Here is a 17,586-nt window from a genome sequence, read left to right as displayed (position 1 = left end):
ACCCGTGCCCCGCCGGCGAAGCGACAGCCAATGGATGTCAGGATTGCGGGAAGGCCACGCCCTCCCACGGAGGCCTGGGCGAGTGGGCGGTGCCTTACGTAAGAGGCGGAGATTGGGCTCGTGTCTTAAAGCGAGTCGGGACCTGAGTGGCAGAAAGGCGGGGCCGGGAAGAATTCCAGGAGGAGGCGGTGTCTGCCACGTTAGAAAATTAGTGTCTGCCCGGTGCGGGGGCTCTTCCCAGCACTTTGAGAGGCCGAGGCGGGAGGACTGCTTGAGCCAAGGGGTTCGAGACCAATCTAGGCAACATAGTAAGCTCTCCCCGCCCCATCCCTACAATTTTTTTTTTTTTTTGAGATGGAGTCTCGCTCTGTTGCCTGGCTGGAGTGCAGTGGCGCGATCTCAGCTCACTGCAACCTCCGCCTCCCGGGTTCCAGCGAGTCTCCTCTCGCAGCTTCCCAAGTAGCTGGGACTACAGGTGCGCGTCACGACGCCCAGCTAAGTTTTGTATTTTTAGTAGAGATGGGGTTTCCCCTTCTTGGCCAGGATGGTCTTGATCGATCTCTCTCTCTCTCTCTCTCTCTCTCTCTCTCTCTCTTTCTTTTTCAGAGAAGGGGGTTTCTCCATGTCGGCCAGGCTGGTCTTGAACTCCCGACCTCAGGTGATCCGCCTGCCTCGGCCTCCCAAAATGCTGGAATTACAGGCGTGAGCCACTGTGCCTAGCACCCATTTTTTGTTTTGTTTTGTTTTTTTGTTTTTTAATTTAGCCAGCCATGGTGGCTTACGCCTGTAATTTCAGCACTTTGGAAGGCCGAGGATCGCTTGAGCCTAGAAGTCTGAGACCAGCCTGGGCACCATAGTGAGATCTCCATCACTACAAAACATTTTCTTTTCTTTTCTTTCTTTCTTTCTTTTTTTTAAAATATATATATTTATACATATAAATACAGGGTTTCTCCGTGTTGGTCAAGCTAGTCTCAAACTCCCGACCTCAGGTGATCCGCCTGCCTCAGCATCCCAAAGTGCTGGGATTACAGGTGTGAGCCACCATGACCAGCCACTACAAAACATTTTTTAAAATGTAAGTATTGAGCGAAAAGTTTGATGGAAAATGGAGTGCTCTGCAGGCAGGTGTTCAATTTGGGTTGCTGAGAGCACTAGAGAGCCAGAGAAGGCTGTGGAGCAAGGGAAGAGAGAAACATTTGTGCTCCTGAGGGGCTAATTGGAGTTGTGGGGGCTTATACAATTGTTTGACAGCCCTTACATATTAAAGTGCACATTTATTTGTTTTGAGACAGGGTCTTGCTCTGTTTCCTAGGGTACCTTGGACCCCCTGGGCTCAAGTGATCCTCCTGCCTCCCCAGTAGCTGGGACCACAGGCATACACCACCATGCTCAGCTAATTTTTTATTTTTTTTTTAATTTTTTTTTTTTTTTTTTGTCAAGCCAGGATCTTGCTATGTTGCCCAGGCTGGTCTCGAATTGCTGGGCTCAAGCCATCGTCCAGCTTCAGCCTCCTAAAGTGTTAGGATTACAGGCATGAGCCACAGTGCCCAGACTTGAAGTGAATATTTAGAGAAAAGGAAACCCAACAAGTTAGGTGAGAAGGACCAGGTGCCTCTCTTGGAAGAAATCTTAAGGCAGTTTTCCAGAACTTCATAAAAATGTTCTTACATTGCAACCTGGTTCCCTCTGTCCACCAAAGGCATTCTACAGCCCCCAGCAGCTCACAGCACACAGGCGCACCTGCATGTGGACCAAGCGTCTTTCGTCGCTCCTCTCTGCCCCTCAGTCTCCCCCTTTTTCTCTCTCTCAGACTCCCCGGCTTATCTCAGGAAAACACAGTGGTGGAATTGACTTCTTCGCAATGATAGCACATCCGGAAGGATGTCAGCAAGTGACCCTATCGCTGTGGCTTCCCCTTCCTCCTCTGAGACATTGTCTTTTTCGGGACTTTAAGAGCTGCTCCTGGATTCTCAGTGATGAGTCCTGTCTCTGTTGTGGTTCTTTTCTGTGAGTGAAATGCCCTCATTCTTCTTCACCTCTGATTTCGCCTCTGTCTCCTGGGCTCCAACACCATCTTCTCCTCATCCTCAGCCCTCTCTATTGCTCTAGTTGCTCTAGATACATCTCTTCTGTGAATATATTTTTTCTTTTTTTTTTTTTTGTTTTGTTTTGTTTTGTTTTGTTTTGAGACGGAGTTTCGCTCTTGTTACCCAGGCTGGAGTGCAATGGCGCGATCTCGGCTCACCGCAACCTCCGCCTCCTGGGTTCAGGCAATTCTCCTGCCTCAGCCTCCTGAGTAGCTGGGATTACAGGCACGAGCCACCATGCCCAGCTAATTTTTTGTATTTTTAGTAGAGACGGAGTTTCACCTTGTTGACCAAGATGGTCTCGATCTCCTGACCTTGTGATCCACCCGCCTCGGCCTCCCAAAGTGCTGGGATTACAGGCTTGAGCCACCGCGCCCGGCCCTATTTTTTCTTTTTCTTTTTCTCTTCTTTTCTTTTTTTTTTTGAGACAGAATCTCCTGTCACCAGGCTGGAGTACAGTGGAGTGATCTTGGCTCACTGCAACCTCCGCCTCCGAGGTTTAAGTGATCCTCCTGCCTCAGCCTCCTGAGTAGCTGGGACTTCAGGTATGCACCACCACGCCCAGCTAATGTTTGTATTTTTAGTAGAGATGGGGTTTCCCCATGTTGGCCAGGATGGTCTTGATCTCTTGACCTTGTGATCTGCCCGTCTCAGCCTCCCAAAGTGCTGGGATTACAGGTGTGAGCCATTGCACCTGGCCTTTTAATATTTTTCTTTTTGCTTTTTTCGGTGCGGGGGCGGGGTAATGAAGTCTTGCTCTGTCACCCAGGCTGGAGTGCAGCGGCATGAACTCAGCTCATTGCAACCTCCGCCTCCCAGGTTCAAGCGATTCTCCTGCCTCAGCCTCCCAAGTAGGTGGGATTACAGGCACGTGACACCACGCCCAGCTAATTTTTGTGTTTTTAGTAGAGATGGGGGTTTCTCCATGTTGGCCAGGGTGGTCCTGAACTCCTAACCTCAGTTGATCCACCTGCCCCCCAAAGTGTTGGAATTACAGGCATGAGCCACCGTGCCTGGTCCTATTATTTCTTAATTTTCAAGACACGGTCTTGCTCTGTCACCCAGGCTGGAGTGCAGTGGCAGGATCATGGCTGGCTGCAGCCTTGATTTCCCAGGCTCGAGTGATCCTCCCACCTCAGCCTCTGGAGTAGCTGGGACTACAAACATGTGCCACCACACCTGGCTAATTTTTGTATTTTTTTTTTTTTTTAGAGATAAGGTCTTGCCGTGTTCCACAGGCTGACCTTGAACTCCTGGGCTTAGTGATCCACCTGCCTCAGCCTCCCAAAGCACTAAGATTACAGGCGTGAGCCACTGCACCCAGCCTTATTATTTATTTATTTATATTAATAAAGCAAGTACTGCCAGGTGCAGCAGCTCACGCCTGTAATTCCAGCACTTTGGGAGGCCAAGGTGGGCAGATCATCTGAGGTCAGGAGTTCCAGACTAGCTTGACCAATATGGTGAAACCTTGTCTGTACTTAAAATACAACAATTAGCTGGGTGTTGTGGCAGGCGCCTGTAATTCCAGCTCCTCAAAAGGCTGAGGCAGGAGAATCACTTGAACCTAGGAGGCAGAGGTTGCAGTGAGCCGTGCCATTGGACTCCAGCCTGGGCGAGAAAGAGACTCTGTCTCAAAAAAAAAAAAAAAGCAAGTTCTTGGGCTTCCTGCTGGCCTCACGGTCACCCCTTACCAGTTGTGTGACTACTACTTTTTATTTGGGGGGGCAGGGTCTCTGTCACCCAAGCCAGAGTGCAGTTGTGGGATCATAGCTCATAGCAGCCTCTAATTCCTGGGCTCAAGCAATCATCCCGCCTCAGCTTCCCCAGAAGCTGAGACTAGAAGCGCACACTACCACACTTGGCTAATTTTTGTATTTTTTTCTAGAGATGGGGTTTTGCAATGTTGCTCAAACTGGTCTCAAACGACTACTTCATTTTTTTTTTTTTTTTTTTTTGAGACGGAGTCTTACTCTGTTGCCCAGGCTGGAGTGCAGTGGTACAATCTCAGCACATTGCAAACTCCGCCTCCTGTGTTCAAGCGATTCTCCTGCCTCAGCCTCCTGAGTAGCTGGGATTATAGGCATGCATCACCACACCTGGCTAATTTTTGTATTTTTTTTTTCTTTTTTGAGACAGAGTTTTGCTCTTTCGGCAGGCTGGAGTACAGTAGCATGATCTCAGTTCACTGCAGCCTCTGCCTCCCGGGTTCAAGCAGTTGTCCTGCCTCAGCCCCCGAAGTAGCTGGGACTACAGGCGTGCCACCACCCCAGCTAATTGTTGTATTCTTAGTAGAGATGGGTTTCACCATGTTGGCCAGGATGGTCTCGAACTCTTGATCGCGTAATCTGCCTGCCTCGGCCTCCCAAAGTGCTAGGATTACAGGCATGAGCCACCACACCTGGCCACAACGACTTCATTTTTAAGCCTAAACTTTCATCTGTTGAATGGGAATTATATGGGGGCATTGAGAATTCAGGGCAAGTTTTCAGGTGTCCACAGAGCCTGACAGAAGGTAAGCCTCGAATCGTGGGCACCTGCTGTGTCACTGGTTTTATTAGGTGTCTCTGCTTATGGATTGCTAGCCCCAAGTTGGGCTCTTCTCCATGATCTGCCAACTTTTTAATAGAACCAGCTGGGGCATGTCTGAGCTGAGCCCCAAGCCCCAGAAGTCAGATGTGGTCAGGACTCTGGCTGCCCTCCAGAAGGATGCCAGGAAGGCACTGAGTTCTGGCTGGAGGCAGAAGTGGAGAGACTTACAGGAGATGCAGAAGGAAAAACATCCTCTTACATAAAGGCAGATATTCATGATTCTGCCTGGCTTGTTTCCATTCATTCTTCACACTTCAGCTCAGCTAGCCCCTTCTTCAGGAGGCTCTCTTGACCTCCCTAGCAGACTTGGTCCCCTCCTCTGGACTCCCAGAGCCCTATAGGGCTCCCTCATTCCAGCCTTGATCACTGTGCTTCCTTCATCACAGCCTGACCACTCTGGGCTGGCTTTTTTCTTGTTTTTAGAGATGGGGTCTCATGCTTTCTCCCAGGCATGGCTCACCGCAGCCTCGAACTCCCGGGCTCAAGCAATCCTCTGACCTCAGCCTCCCGAGTAGCTAGGACAACAGGCGTGGGTCACTGTATTGTGTCAGCCTCCCCGTTAGACTGGAGCCCCATGAATGCGTGGCACAGGACAGTCTCATTACTGCGTCGCCAGGAACACCCAGCGAGGGGTCGACACGAAGTGAGCATTGAACAAATATTTGGTGAGTAGCTCAGGATCCCCACTCTGTCCACGTGGGCACAGGGGACACCTGACCCTTCGGTGCCCGCTGTTCCCACTCCAAGGCACACGACTTGGCGAATGGAGAGGGAATTGGATTGCAGTTTGCCCCTTGGTCCGTCAGCCTTAGCTGCTGTGTGCGATGTGGGGCGACTCCTCGGCCTGCGAGCAGAGATGAGAGTTCAGATTTCTCTAACACAGGGAACCATCAGCTGGGCAGCCTTCCAGGAGGACGCGAAGGAAGGAATGAGGGGAAGAGAGTACTACCTCCACCCGTTCCAACCCGTTGGTCTCCCGGGTCTGGAAGCACTGGGCTCCACCCTCTCCGAACTAACACCTGGCGGTTGGGCGTGCCTCAGTTTCCCGGAGGCGGGGCGTTCCTCCGTCGCCGCCCCCCCCCCGCCCCCGCCGCCCCTTTTTCCTCTTCCTCTTGGGGCATCTACGGCCGCGCCTCTAGCCCTCCCGGAACTGAAACTAGGCGCCAGACGGTCCGGAGGCAGGGGCCACGTCAGCGGGGCCACCCCGGGCTCGCGGGGTCCCGGCGGGCGCCATGCGGAGGGGTGCGCTCCTGGCGGGCGCCCTGGCCGCCTACACCGCGTACCTGGTGCTGGGCGCGCTGCTGGTGGCGCGGCTGGAGGGGCCGCACGAAGCCCGGCTCCGAGCCGAGCTGGGGACGCTGCGGGCGCAGCTGCTGCAGCGCAGCCCGTGTGTGGCGGCCCCGGCCCTGGACGCCTTCGTGGAGCGGGTGCTGGCGGCCGGACGGCTGGGGCGCGTCGTGCTCGCCAACGCTTCGGGGTCAGCCAACGCCTCGGACCCCGCCTGGGACTTCGCCTCTGCTCTCTTCTTCGCCAGCACGCTGGTCACCACCGTGGGTACGTAAGCACCGCCCCGCAAGGCGACGAGGAAACCCAGATCCCCACTTCACCCCTGCCCCCTGGGATCCCCGGAGTCCTCATGAATTCCCTTACCCCAACCCCCTCCGGGCCTCGGATCCCCTGAAAACCCCCCAGTGAGGACCCGGGACCCACGCTCATGATACCCACCCCTCTCGAGGAGCCGGGTCCAAGCTCTTCCTCCTAAGCAGGAGACATCCAGCTCCCCTCAGAGTACCTTTGCAGAGAGCAGCAGGGACCCCGGTCCTCGGTCTTTTTTCTTTTTCTTTTTTTGAGGCAGGACTCACTCTGTCGCCCAGGCTGGAGTGCAGTGGCACGATCTCGGCTCACTGCAGCCTCTGTCTCCCGGGTTCAAGAGTTTTCTCATGCCTCAGCGTCCTGAGTAGCTGGGATTACAGGCACATGCCACCATGCTTGGCTAATTTTTGTATCTTTAGTAGAGATGTGGTTTCACCACGTTGGCCAGGCTGGTCTCAAACCCCTGACCTCAGGTGATCCGCTTCCCTCCCCCTCCAAAGTACTGGGATTATGGGCATGAGCCACTGCGCTGGGACTCCATTCCTCGGTCTTAATCCCCCTGGTGACCTGGGTCTGTCCAGTCCCCTCTAAGCCTAGGACTGTCCTCAGAGACCTCCAGCAAAGACCCAGGACTCTCCACCCTTCAAGGGAGATCCTTGTCGCCTCTGGACCCAGACCTCAACCATGCCAGGACCCCTGCCCTTATCTCTAGGCTGCACCTGCCACCCTTGCAATGTTTCCTGACCCTCCAGATATGCCCTTCTGAGAAAACCCCCTGGAGAAACCCCATCTCAACCTCCTCCTGACCCTGGTGCCCCAGCGAGGACCCTGAATATCCAGACCTCTCAGGGTGCCCTCACCAAAGACCTCCCTCCTGGCAGAGATTCCTCAATGAGAACCTGGCTCCCCATCCAGGACTCCTGACCCTCTGGACCTAGACCTCTGCTGCAGACCCTCGTCCCTCTCCTGGCCCCATACTCCCCAGTAGGCCACTCTGACCCCAGACACAAAACCCATCCCTAGGTACCCCACCCCATCTTGACATCTCCCCTGTATGGGGTCACCCTCAGTGCAGGGTTTTCCTCCTGACAGGGACACCACCTGTTCCCTCTAGACCTGGGACACCCAATTCGGCAGCCCCAACTAGGGATGTGTCAAAAGGACCCACCATGGAGGGGGCCTGAGCCCCTGGGAAACCCTGGGGAGCCAGACTTGGGGAATCTCTTTGTTGCCAGGCTCTGCTGCTACCCCAGCCCCTTCTCAGCCCCCAGACTTCCTCTTTCTTTGTTGTGGATTTGCTGGGGAGAGGAGGCTGGCGCAGGGCCAGCCCAGACTCCCAACTCGGGGCAGCGGCTGCAGAGCTGGGTGACTTCTCATTCGCTGACCTCCCCTGGGGCTTGCCCACGCTGCCAGGGCGTCCCGACCTGCTTCTGGGCTTCCCTGGGTCATGTGTGCGCTTCCTGCCTCTTCCCAGATCCTGGCTTCTGAGAAGTCATCCCTGAGGGCCGGTGAGGGAAGCCAGACACACATCAAACACAGCCTGGCAGCATCCCTGCTCAGCTGCTGCAGCTCATTGCCAGGCCTCGGCGTCCTCCCCCATTGATAGAATGGAGATAATAACACTCCCCACTTCTCTGTAATAGCAACAGTCTGACAGAGGACTTGCCAATGCATGCTTTTTTTTTTTTTTTTTTTGAGAGGGAGTCTCACTCTGCGGCCCAGGCTGTAGTGCAGCGGCGTGAACTTGGCTCACTGCAACCTCTGCCTCCCTGGTTCAAGTGATTTTCCTGCCTCAGCCTCCCTAGTAGCTGGGATTACCCACGTGCCACCACACCCAGCTAACTTTGTATTTTCAGTAGAGACAGCGTTTCACTATGTTAGCCAGGATGGTCTCGATTTCCTGACCTTGTGATCTGCCTGCCTTGGCCTCCCAAAGCTCTGGGATTACAGGCATGAGCCACCGCGCCCCGCCACCAATGCCTGCTTTAACTCAATCATCACCACAGCCTTGTGAGGCCGGCACCTTCATTGGCTCTGTGTTTTTAGCAATGGTAACCGAGGCCCAGAGAAGTTGAGTAACTTTCCCAAGGTCACACAGCAAAGATGGCATAGAGTGGAGATTTAGCCAAGGCCATCAGGCTCTAGAGTCTGATACTGTTAGCCAACACACCGCACTACTTAGAAGAAGGTTGCTGTGTGCATTGTAAAAGAAAAAAAAATATTCTAACACTTGTTAAAAATGGAAAGTTATTGTGGTAGAGGAGAGACCATTGCAAAGGGCAGAGAGACTGAGCTCAACTCTGAATATAGCAAAGACAGCTGGAGATTGATGGCTAACAAGTAGAGTAAGGGAGTCAGTGGATAGAGGAATAGTAAGAAGAGAGACATTTGGGTAGGGAGATTCTTGCTAAAGACTGGCCAAGGACTTAGATATCAAGAAGGGTGGATGAAGGCCAGGTGCACTGCTTCACACCTGCGATCCCAGCACTTTGGGAAGCCGAGGTGGGCAGATAATCTGAGGTTAGGAGTTCAAGACATGCCTGGCCAACATGATGAAACCCCATCTCTACTAAAAATACAAAAATCAGCTGAGCATTGTGGCAGGCACCTGTAATTCCAGCTACTTGGGAGGTTGGGGCAGGAGAATTACTTGAAACTGGGAGGCAAAGGTTGCAGTGAGCTGAGATCGTGCCACTGCACTCCAGCCTGGGCAACAGAGCAAAACTCTGTCTCAAAAAACAAATAGTCCAGGTGAGGTGGCTCACGCCTGTAATCCTAGCACTTTGGGAGGCCAGGGCAGGTGGATCTCCTGAGGTTAGGAGTTCAAGACCATCCTGGCCAACATGGCAAAACCCCCTGTCTCTACTAAAAATACAAAAATTAGCTGGGCGTGGTGGTGCGTGCTTGTAATCCCAGGTACGCAGAGGCTGAGGCAGGAGAATTGCTTGATCTAGGAGGCGGAGGTGGCAGTGAGCTGAGATCTTGCCACTGCAGTCCAGACTGGGCATTAGAGCAAGACTCTCTTAAAGAAAAGAAAACCAAAAAAAAAAAAAAAAAAAAGTGGATGAGGAATTTGATCAGATATCAGGGCGGGTGACTTGTAGGATTCTTGCTAAAACTAGGCCTACTTAAGAATGGGACTCAGGAGTCAGGCTGAAGCGTGGTCATGGAGGGAGTCTGTCGGTGTGAAGCCCTGGTAATAACTGATGTTTACTGAGTTCATGTTGAGTGTTTTCATTATGGGTGGAGCCTTGATTGCATCTGGAGAAAACCAATGAAACATGACTCAGAGAGCCCTCTTCCCACAATGCCCCTCGTTTGGTCCTAGGCCCAAGTCTTGGCCCTGGAATTGACCCTGGCAAGCCTTGCTGCACTTGAGGCAGGAGGAGGCGGGTGGTCCTACCCGGAACTGGGAGTTGGAGGGAGGAAGGGAGCGTTAGAATCCTTGCAACTCTTCCTACACTCTTGCTAGGCGCCATGCCCTATCCCAGCCTGGCAGGATTACTACCGCATTTGAGGAAGGGATTGTTTGTTGCGTTTTTTTTTGAGGCAGGGTCTCACTCTGTCACCCAGGCTAGAGTGCCATGATGCAATCATAGCTCACTGTAGTCTGGACCTCCTGGGCTGAAGTGATCCTCCCACCTCATCCTCCCGAGTAGTTGGAACCACAGGTGCACACCACTGCACCCAGCTTATTTATTTATTTATTAGAGACAGAGTTTTATTCTTGTTGCCCAGGCTGGAGTGCAATGACACAATCCCGGCCCACCGCAACCTCTGCCTCCCAGGTTCAAGCGATTTTCCTGCTTCAGCCTCCAAAGTAGCTGAGATTACAGGCATGCACCACCACGCCTGGCTAATTTTGTATTTTTAGTAGAGACGGGGTTTCACCATGTTGGTCAGGCTGGTCTCAAACTCCCAACCTCAGGTGATCTGCCCACATCAGCCTCCCAAAGTGCTGGGATAACAGGAGTGAGCCACCGCGCCTGACCGATTTTTTAATTTTTTTTTTAATTTTTTTTTTTTGTAGAAATGTGAGTGGGTGCCCTATGTTGGCCAGGCTGGTCTTGAACTCCTCCTAGGTGCAAGTGGTTCTCCTGCCTCGGCCTCCCAAAGTGCTGGGGTTGCAGGTGTGAGCCACCTTGCCCAGCCAGGAAGGGATTGTTTACCAGCCCATTTTTGTAGAGTAGGGAACTGAGGCTCAGAAGGGAGGAGTCATTTGGCCAAAGTCATGCAGGGAGTAGACGGCAAAACGCTGTTTTGGACTCAGCTCTTTGAAATAGTTGAGGCTCACAGGCCCCATGCTTTTCAAACTCCATGATTTGTCTATTTATAAATACTCCCCTTTAAACATTTTTTTTAAATAGAGACGGGGTCTTGCTATGTTGCTCAGGCTGGTGTCGAACTCCTGAGCCCAAGCAATCCTCCCACCTTGGCCTCCCAAAGTGCTGGGATTACGGGAATGAGCCACCTCACCCACCCTATTTACAAGGATTTCATGTCATTTGCAAACGTGCCAGGCTGCTGGAGTTTCCCCATCAAAAAGCCTTGTATTACTGAGGGTTGTAGTCATAAGTGATACACCTCAAATTATAGTTGCTTAAATGAGATAGGAGTTTATTTCTTGTTCACATTCCAGGTAGTCAATCCAAGTGGTACTGCATGGTCAGAGACCCAGGCTCCTCAGCAAGACCCTGGCGTTCCTCACTCTGTTGAGAAATGTTAAGTTTACCCTGCCCCTATGATTCTCTTGAGGAAGACATTTTTAAGTTTGTAATTACTGGTAGGCGAGTAACAGCTGCCTACCTGCTATATTCCTCAGTTGTGTATATGTAGAGCACCTGTGTAACAAAAAGAATCACCTGTCAAAGAGCAAATAGGTGGATGAATCTCTGCTCCCGGCCTTCAGTCTGGAGAGCTGTCAGCCCTGCAGGCTCTCAGGCTGTTGGTCCCCAGATAGATCCACTCTGTTGTACTATCTGGGTGTCTGCCTCTTAGTACCGTCAGCCCGCCTGGGTGGTGGTGGGGGGGTCTCCCGACTGAGCTGGTTCTCGGTATAACTCCTCTGTACAACTTCCATTCCCAAGACCACCTAATGGTCCAAGATGGCTGTGCTGCAGCCAGCAAGAGGAGGGAGGAAAGGAAGAAGGCAGACTGGCATCTCCCCCTCCTTAAGAACCTTTCCTGGAAGTTGCTTGACTCTTTTTTTTTTTTTTGAAATGGAGTCTCACTCTGTCGTCAGGCTGGAGTACAGTGGCCTGATCTCAGCTCACTGCAACCTCCACCTCCCAGGTTCAAGCGATTCTCCTGCCTCAGCCTCTCCAGTAGCTGGGATTACAGGTGCGCACCACCACACCCAGCTAATTTTTTCATATTTTTAGTAGAGATGGGGTTTCATTATGTTGGCCAGGATGGTCTCAATCTTCTGACCTCCTGATCCACTCGCCCTAGCATCCAAGAGTGCTGAGATTACAGGCGTCAGCCACCAAGCCTGGCCACTTGACTCTTTCATGAATACCTCCTTGGCCACAGATTAGTCACAGAGCCACACTTGGCTGAGGCTGGAGGATTGCTTGAGCCCAGGAGTTCTGGGCTGTAGTGCGCTATGCCAATCGGGTGTCCACACTAAGTTCAGCATCAATATGGTGACCTCCCAGGAGCAGGGAACCACCAGGTTGCCTAAGGAGGGGTGAACCGGCCCAGGTCGGAAACGGAGCAGGTCAAAACTCCCATGCTGATCAGTAGTGGGATTGCACCTGTGAATAGCCACTGCACTCCAGCCTGGGTCACAGAGTGAGACCCCACCTCTAAAATGATTTCCCCTTCACTCCCTTGACTCCCCTAGGCTATGGGTACACGACGCCACTGACTGATGCGGGCAAGGCCTTCTCCATCGCCTTCGCGCTCCTGGGCGTCCCGACCACCATGCTGCTGCTGACCGCCTCGGCCCAGCGCTTGTCGCTGCTGCTGACTCACGCGCCGCTGTCTTGGCTGAGCATGCGCTGGGGCTGGGACCCCCGGCGGGCAGCCTGCTGGCACTTGGTGGCCCTGCTGGGGGTCGTGGTGACCGTCTGCTTTCTGGTGCCCGCGGTGATCTTCGCCCACCTCGAGGAGGCCTGGAGTTTCCTGGATGCCTTCTACTTCTGCTTCATCTCTCTATCCACCATCGGCCTGGGCGACTACGTGCCCGGAGAGGCACCCGGCCAGCCCTACCGGGCACTCTACAAGGTGCTGGTCACAGGTGAGCTGGGCGGCTGAGGGTGGGGCTTTGAGGAGGACCTAGCCCTGCCCCTGGGGGAGTTAAAAGCGCATAGTCCCACTCTGGGACTTCCTTTTGTTTTTTGAGAGGGAGTTTTGCTTGTTGCCCAGTCTGGACTGCAATGGTGCGATCTTGGCTCACTGCAACCTCCTGGGTTCAAGCGATTCTCCGAGTAGCCGGGATTACAGGCGTGTACCACCATGCCCAGCTAATTTCGTATTTTTAGTAGAGACGGGGTTTCTCCGTGTTGGCCAGGCTGGTCTCAAACTCCCAACCTAGGTGATCCGCCCACCTCAGCCCCCTAAAACGCTGGGATTACAGGCATGAGCCACCGCACCCAGCTCACTCTGGGACTTCCTAAAGGGATCCAACTCCACCCTGGGGGGTCCAGTAGAACCGTAGCCCCTACAGGAAGATCTGAGCCACAGGGTGACCACCGCCCCTCCTCCGCCTCTGCAGTCTACCTCTTCCTGGGCCTGGTGGCCATGGTGCTGGTGCTGCAGACCTTCCGCCACGTGTCCGACCTCCACGGCCTCACGGAGCTCATCCTGCTGCCCGCTCCATGCCCTGCCAACTTCAGTGAGGATGAAGACGACCGGGTGGACATCCTGGGCCCCCCGCCGGCGATGCACCAGCAACTCTCTGCCAGCTCCCACACCGACTATGCCTCCATCCCCAGGTAGCAGGGGCAGGCTCTGCCAGGCATGGGTGTGCCTGGCCTGGAACTGAGAGGCCCGGGTGACCAGAGCTGGCTGTACGGGAATGTCCATGAGCACACGCAGGTGATCCCAAGGCCTTGCCGCCCACCATCCCTTTGTTTCCCAGCATCCGGCTGTGATGTGGGGCCGGCACTCCCTGTGCCTGTGTCCCAGGCTCTGCTGGCGCCGACGTGACCTTGCTCTCCGTCCTTGCTCTCATCCTCCTTACACTGTGCCTCTGACTCGCTGGCCTTCTCGCTGTCTGTCTATCCCTCTTGCTGTCTGTTCCTCACTCTCTTCCATGTTCCATCTGTGTCTCTCAATTAGTCACTCATCAGTTGCGTTCTACTAGGCTCTGGGCTCGGACCTCATTTCAGGCACCAGATCTGTCACTACATCCTGGACAAGTGACTGCCCCTCTCTGAGCCTTGATTTCCTCAGCTGACAAATGGGAAGGATAGATGAACTCATCCCTGAACCCCTCCTGTGTGCTGGCCCTGTGCTAGACAGTGCTGGGGACATAGTTGGGGGTGGGGACCTGCTCTCATGGAGCTCACAGTCCAGTGAGGTGGACAGGCCTGTCCCCAGACAGTGATGGCCCCACATGGGCAGGATTTAATGGAGGAGGTGAGGTGATGAAAACACAGCCAGAGTGGTCAGGGCTGAAGTCTGAGAAGCACAGGAACTAGGCCCAGTCGAGCTTGGAAGGTCAGGGAGGACTTCCTGGAGGAAGTGACGGTTGAACTAATACCTGAAATATGAAAAGTAGGCAGGAAGAAGTCGGCCCTGAGTCATTTTTCTCAGGCGTCTCCAGGGAGCAGGACCCATGGAGGGAGCCCTGGTGGTGTAGACAGAATCTTCCTCAGCAGCCTGGAAGGCAGGAAACTGACACAGGACGCCAGCCCAGATCTGAATGGTGTGGGAGGTGCTGCCCTTAGCCATGACACCATTGTAAGAGCTGTCCCCTTTTGTATGTTGTGCCCTGGAGTCAGCCTGCTTGAGCTCAAATCCCAATCTAGCGAGTCTGGCCTGTGACCTTAGGCTGTCACTCTACCTCTCTGCTTTTGTTTCCTTCTCTGTAAAATGCTGATCATCATAATACAACTTCAAAAGATGAGTTCAGGCTGAGTGTGGCGGCTCATGCCTGTATGCCCAGCACTTTGGAAGGCTGAGGAAGGAGGATCACTTGAGGCCAGGAGTTTGAGACTAGCCTGGGCAACAGAGTGAGACCTTATCTCAACCACAGTGAAATCTAAAAATTAGCTGGGTATGGTGGTACACACCTGTGATCCCAGCTACTCCAGAGGCTGAGGTGGAAGGATCACTTGGGCCCAGGAGTTTGAGGCTGCAATGAGCTATGATGGCACTGTTGCACTCCAGCCTGGGGACAGAGCCAGACCCTGTCTCTTAAAAAAGAAAGAAAGAGGACAGGTACAGTGCCTTATGCCTGTAATCCCAGCACCTTGGGAGGGCCACAGTGGGAAGATCGCTTGAGGCCAGGAGTTTGAGACCAGCCTGGCCAACATAGCTAGACCCCATCTCTACGAAAATAAAAATTGAAGAAAGGGATGGGGCATTTGAGCCGGGTCCCAACAGCAGACAAGTAGAAAAGGCATGGAGAGGCATGCCAGGTGGGAGGAGCTGTGTGCAAAGGCCTGTAGATGGGAAAGCATGCTGGCCACCAGCTTCCGGCAAGCAGTTTACTGTGACCGGAGTATGGAGGGAAAGGGAGAAGAAGGGCATAGGGGTGGGCGTGAGCACCTCTGAGTGTCCTTAAATGATAAGCATGGGAACCTAGTCTCTTTCCTGAGAGCCCTAGAGAGCCATGGAAGGGTTTAGAATAGGAGAGGGTCATGGTTAGGTTTGGGTTTTAGGATGATCCCCCTAGTTGCTGTGTAGAGGTGGCACAGAGAGGGAGACTGAGGCTGGGTGCCTAGGGGAGGCTGGGGCAGGAACCAAGAGGTAGACAATGGGCTTGGGCTGAGCCGTGAAAGGCAGGTGTGGGGACACTCAGGAGCCAAGTGGACAGGCCACAGGCCTCAAACTGGAGGGACGTGGCCAGGAAAGGGCCTTTGGAGTGGCCAGTTATCTCTGTGATGGGGACTTGGGAGAAAGAGCAGGTTTTAGCAGAGTCATTGATGCTGGTTTAGAATATGATGATGTGAGGGGCAAAAGGGACACCCAGGGGGGTATCAAGAGGTCATGGGGGGCAGGCCCGGGCTCATGCCTATAATCCCAGCAGTTTGGGAGGCCGAGGCAGGTAGATCACCTGAGGTCAGGAGTTCGAGACCAGCCTGGCTAACATGGTGAAACCCCGTCTAAAAATACAAAAATTAGCCAGGCGTGGTGGCACATGCCTGTAGTCCCAGCTACTTGGGAGACTGAGGCAGAGAATTGCTTGAACCTGGGAGATGGAGGCTGCAGTGAGCCAAGATCATGCTACTATACTCCAGCCTGGGTGAGTCAGAGACTCTGTCTCAAAATAAATAAGGAAGGAGGATTGCTTGAGCCTAGGAGTTTGAGACCAGCATGAGCAACATGAAATACAAAAATTAGCTGGGCATGATGGTGTGTACCTGTGGTCCCAGCTACTCAGGAGGCTGAGGTGGGAGAATCGCTTGAGCCCAGGAGGTCGAGGCTGCAGTGAGCTGTGACTGCACCACTGTACTCCAGCCTGGGTGACACAGCGAGACCCTGTCTCAAAAAAAGAAAAAGAAAAAATACTCATATTGGATATACTATGTGCCAGGCACGATTCTAAGTCCTCAATACAATCTCTACATTTGACAGATGAGGAAAAGGAGGTCCAGAGACGTTAAATACTCGCCCAAGGTCACACAGAAAGTACAACATCGGGATTCGAACAAGGTTTTGGTTGGGCGTCTTTTCCTGTGGGAGCTCAGAAGTACCTGTTGTCTAGCCCTTTCTCAGCCTCCCAACCTCCTTGGCTCCTTTTTGACTTTGAGCTAAAGCCAGCTCGGGGCAGCTAGGTGCCTGTGGGATCTGGCATTCATTTCACACTATTTCTCCTTCCAAATACCTCTAGGGAAGAAAGTCTTTTTCAGTTCAAGACATTAAAAAGGCCAGGAGCAGTGGTTCATGCCTGTAATCCCAACACTTTGGGAGGCTGAGGCAGGAAGATTGCTTGAGCCCAGCAGTTGGAGACCAGCAATGACATGTTAACATAAGAAGGCCCCTCTATAAAAAAATGTTAAAAATGAGCTGGGTGTGGTGGCACACATCTGTAGTCTCAGTTACTCGGGAGGCTGAGGCAGGAGGATCACTTAGCCTAGGAGGTTAAGGCTGCAGTGAGCCATGATCACACCATTGCACTCCAGCCTACGCTACAGACCAAGACCCTGTCTCAGGATAAAAAAAAAAAGTGCATGCTAAAAAATTCAACAGTCTTTCTCTTACCCTCAGACCATGGATGGATGTCTTGGGTCTCCTTCCAGGCACATTCCATGTAGGTATCAACCACACACGTGTGTGTCATTTATTTCTCACTCTATACAAGTGGCACCTAATATGGTGAGGTGGTTATGATTACAGACTCGAGAGGCAGAGTTCCTGGGTATAAATCTGAATTCTGTCACTCCCAAGCTAAGTGGCTCTGGGCAAGTGATTTCACCTTCCTGTGCCTCAGTTGGCTAGTCTGTACAATGGGATAGTAACAGCATCTACCTCAAGGACTTGAGAATTCAGCAACTTCACACCTGTAAAGCCCTTAGAGCAAGCAGTGTGTAGCACTCAATAAAATGTTGACTAATTATGATTCTTGCTTCTGTACTTTGCTTTTCTGTACCAATTATAAATATTGATATTTTATTATCACTTTTCTATTATTCTTATTTCTGTACCTTGCTTTTTTCAACAATACAGTGTAATGCAGAGATAATTCCAGAGACACACAATAAGTCTTTTTTTTTTTCCTTTTTTTTTTGAGACCAAGTCTCTCTCTGTTGCCCAGACTGGAGTACAGTGGCATGATGTATGCTCACTGCAACCTCCACCTCCAGAGTTCAAGCGATTCTCCTGCCTCGGCCTCCTGAGTAGCTAGGATTACAGGTGCTCACCACCATGCCCAGCTAATTTTTGTATTTTATTAGAGACAGGGTTTCACCATGTTGGCCAGGCTGGTCTTGAACTCTTGACCTCAAGTGATCGGACCGCCTCGGCCTCCCAAAGTGCTGGGATTACAGGCCTGAGCCACCACGCCTGGCCACAGTAGGTCTTATATCTTACAGTTCCTCCTCTAGGACATGCCCCATAAATCATTTCAGCATCTTCTGTTGATGAATATGTGGATATTTTCCAGTCTTTTGCTGGTACAACAATGCTGCAGCAAACATCT

At 52.7% G+C, this 17,586-nt stretch overlaps 1 protein-coding gene across 2 annotated transcripts; it reads left to right on the top strand.

Moving 5' to 3' along the window:
* Window positions 1-8: 8 nt before the first annotated feature.
* Window positions 9-17,063, top strand: KCNK6 (potassium two pore domain channel subfamily K member 6). 2 transcript variants are annotated; one of them, XM_074386400.1, is made up of 4 exons: window positions 9-5,347; window positions 5,566-6,236; window positions 12,121-12,516; window positions 12,994-17,063. In XM_074386400.1, exons 2-4 carry the CDS (start codon window positions 5,915-5,917, stop codon window positions 13,215-13,217), a joined length of 942 nt encoding a protein of 313 aa, XP_074242501.1. In that variant the 5' UTR covers window positions 9-5,347; window positions 5,566-5,914; the 3' UTR covers window positions 13,218-17,063. The 2 variants fall into 2 exon arrangements, with proteins under 2 accessions (XP_074242501.1, XP_003937535.3); XM_003937486.4 differs by having other exon boundaries at window positions 9-6,236.
* Window positions 17,064-17,586: the final 523 nt, after the last annotated feature.

The sequence above is a fragment of the Saimiri boliviensis genome, chromosome 14 (assembly GCF_048565385.1).
Source record: "Saimiri boliviensis isolate mSaiBol1 chromosome 14, mSaiBol1.pri, whole genome shotgun sequence".
Taxonomy (NCBI): domain Eukaryota; kingdom Metazoa; phylum Chordata; class Mammalia; order Primates; family Cebidae; genus Saimiri; species Saimiri boliviensis.
Note: the sequence above shows the minus strand (reverse complement) of the source record. Positions and strands in the feature narration are given on the sequence as shown.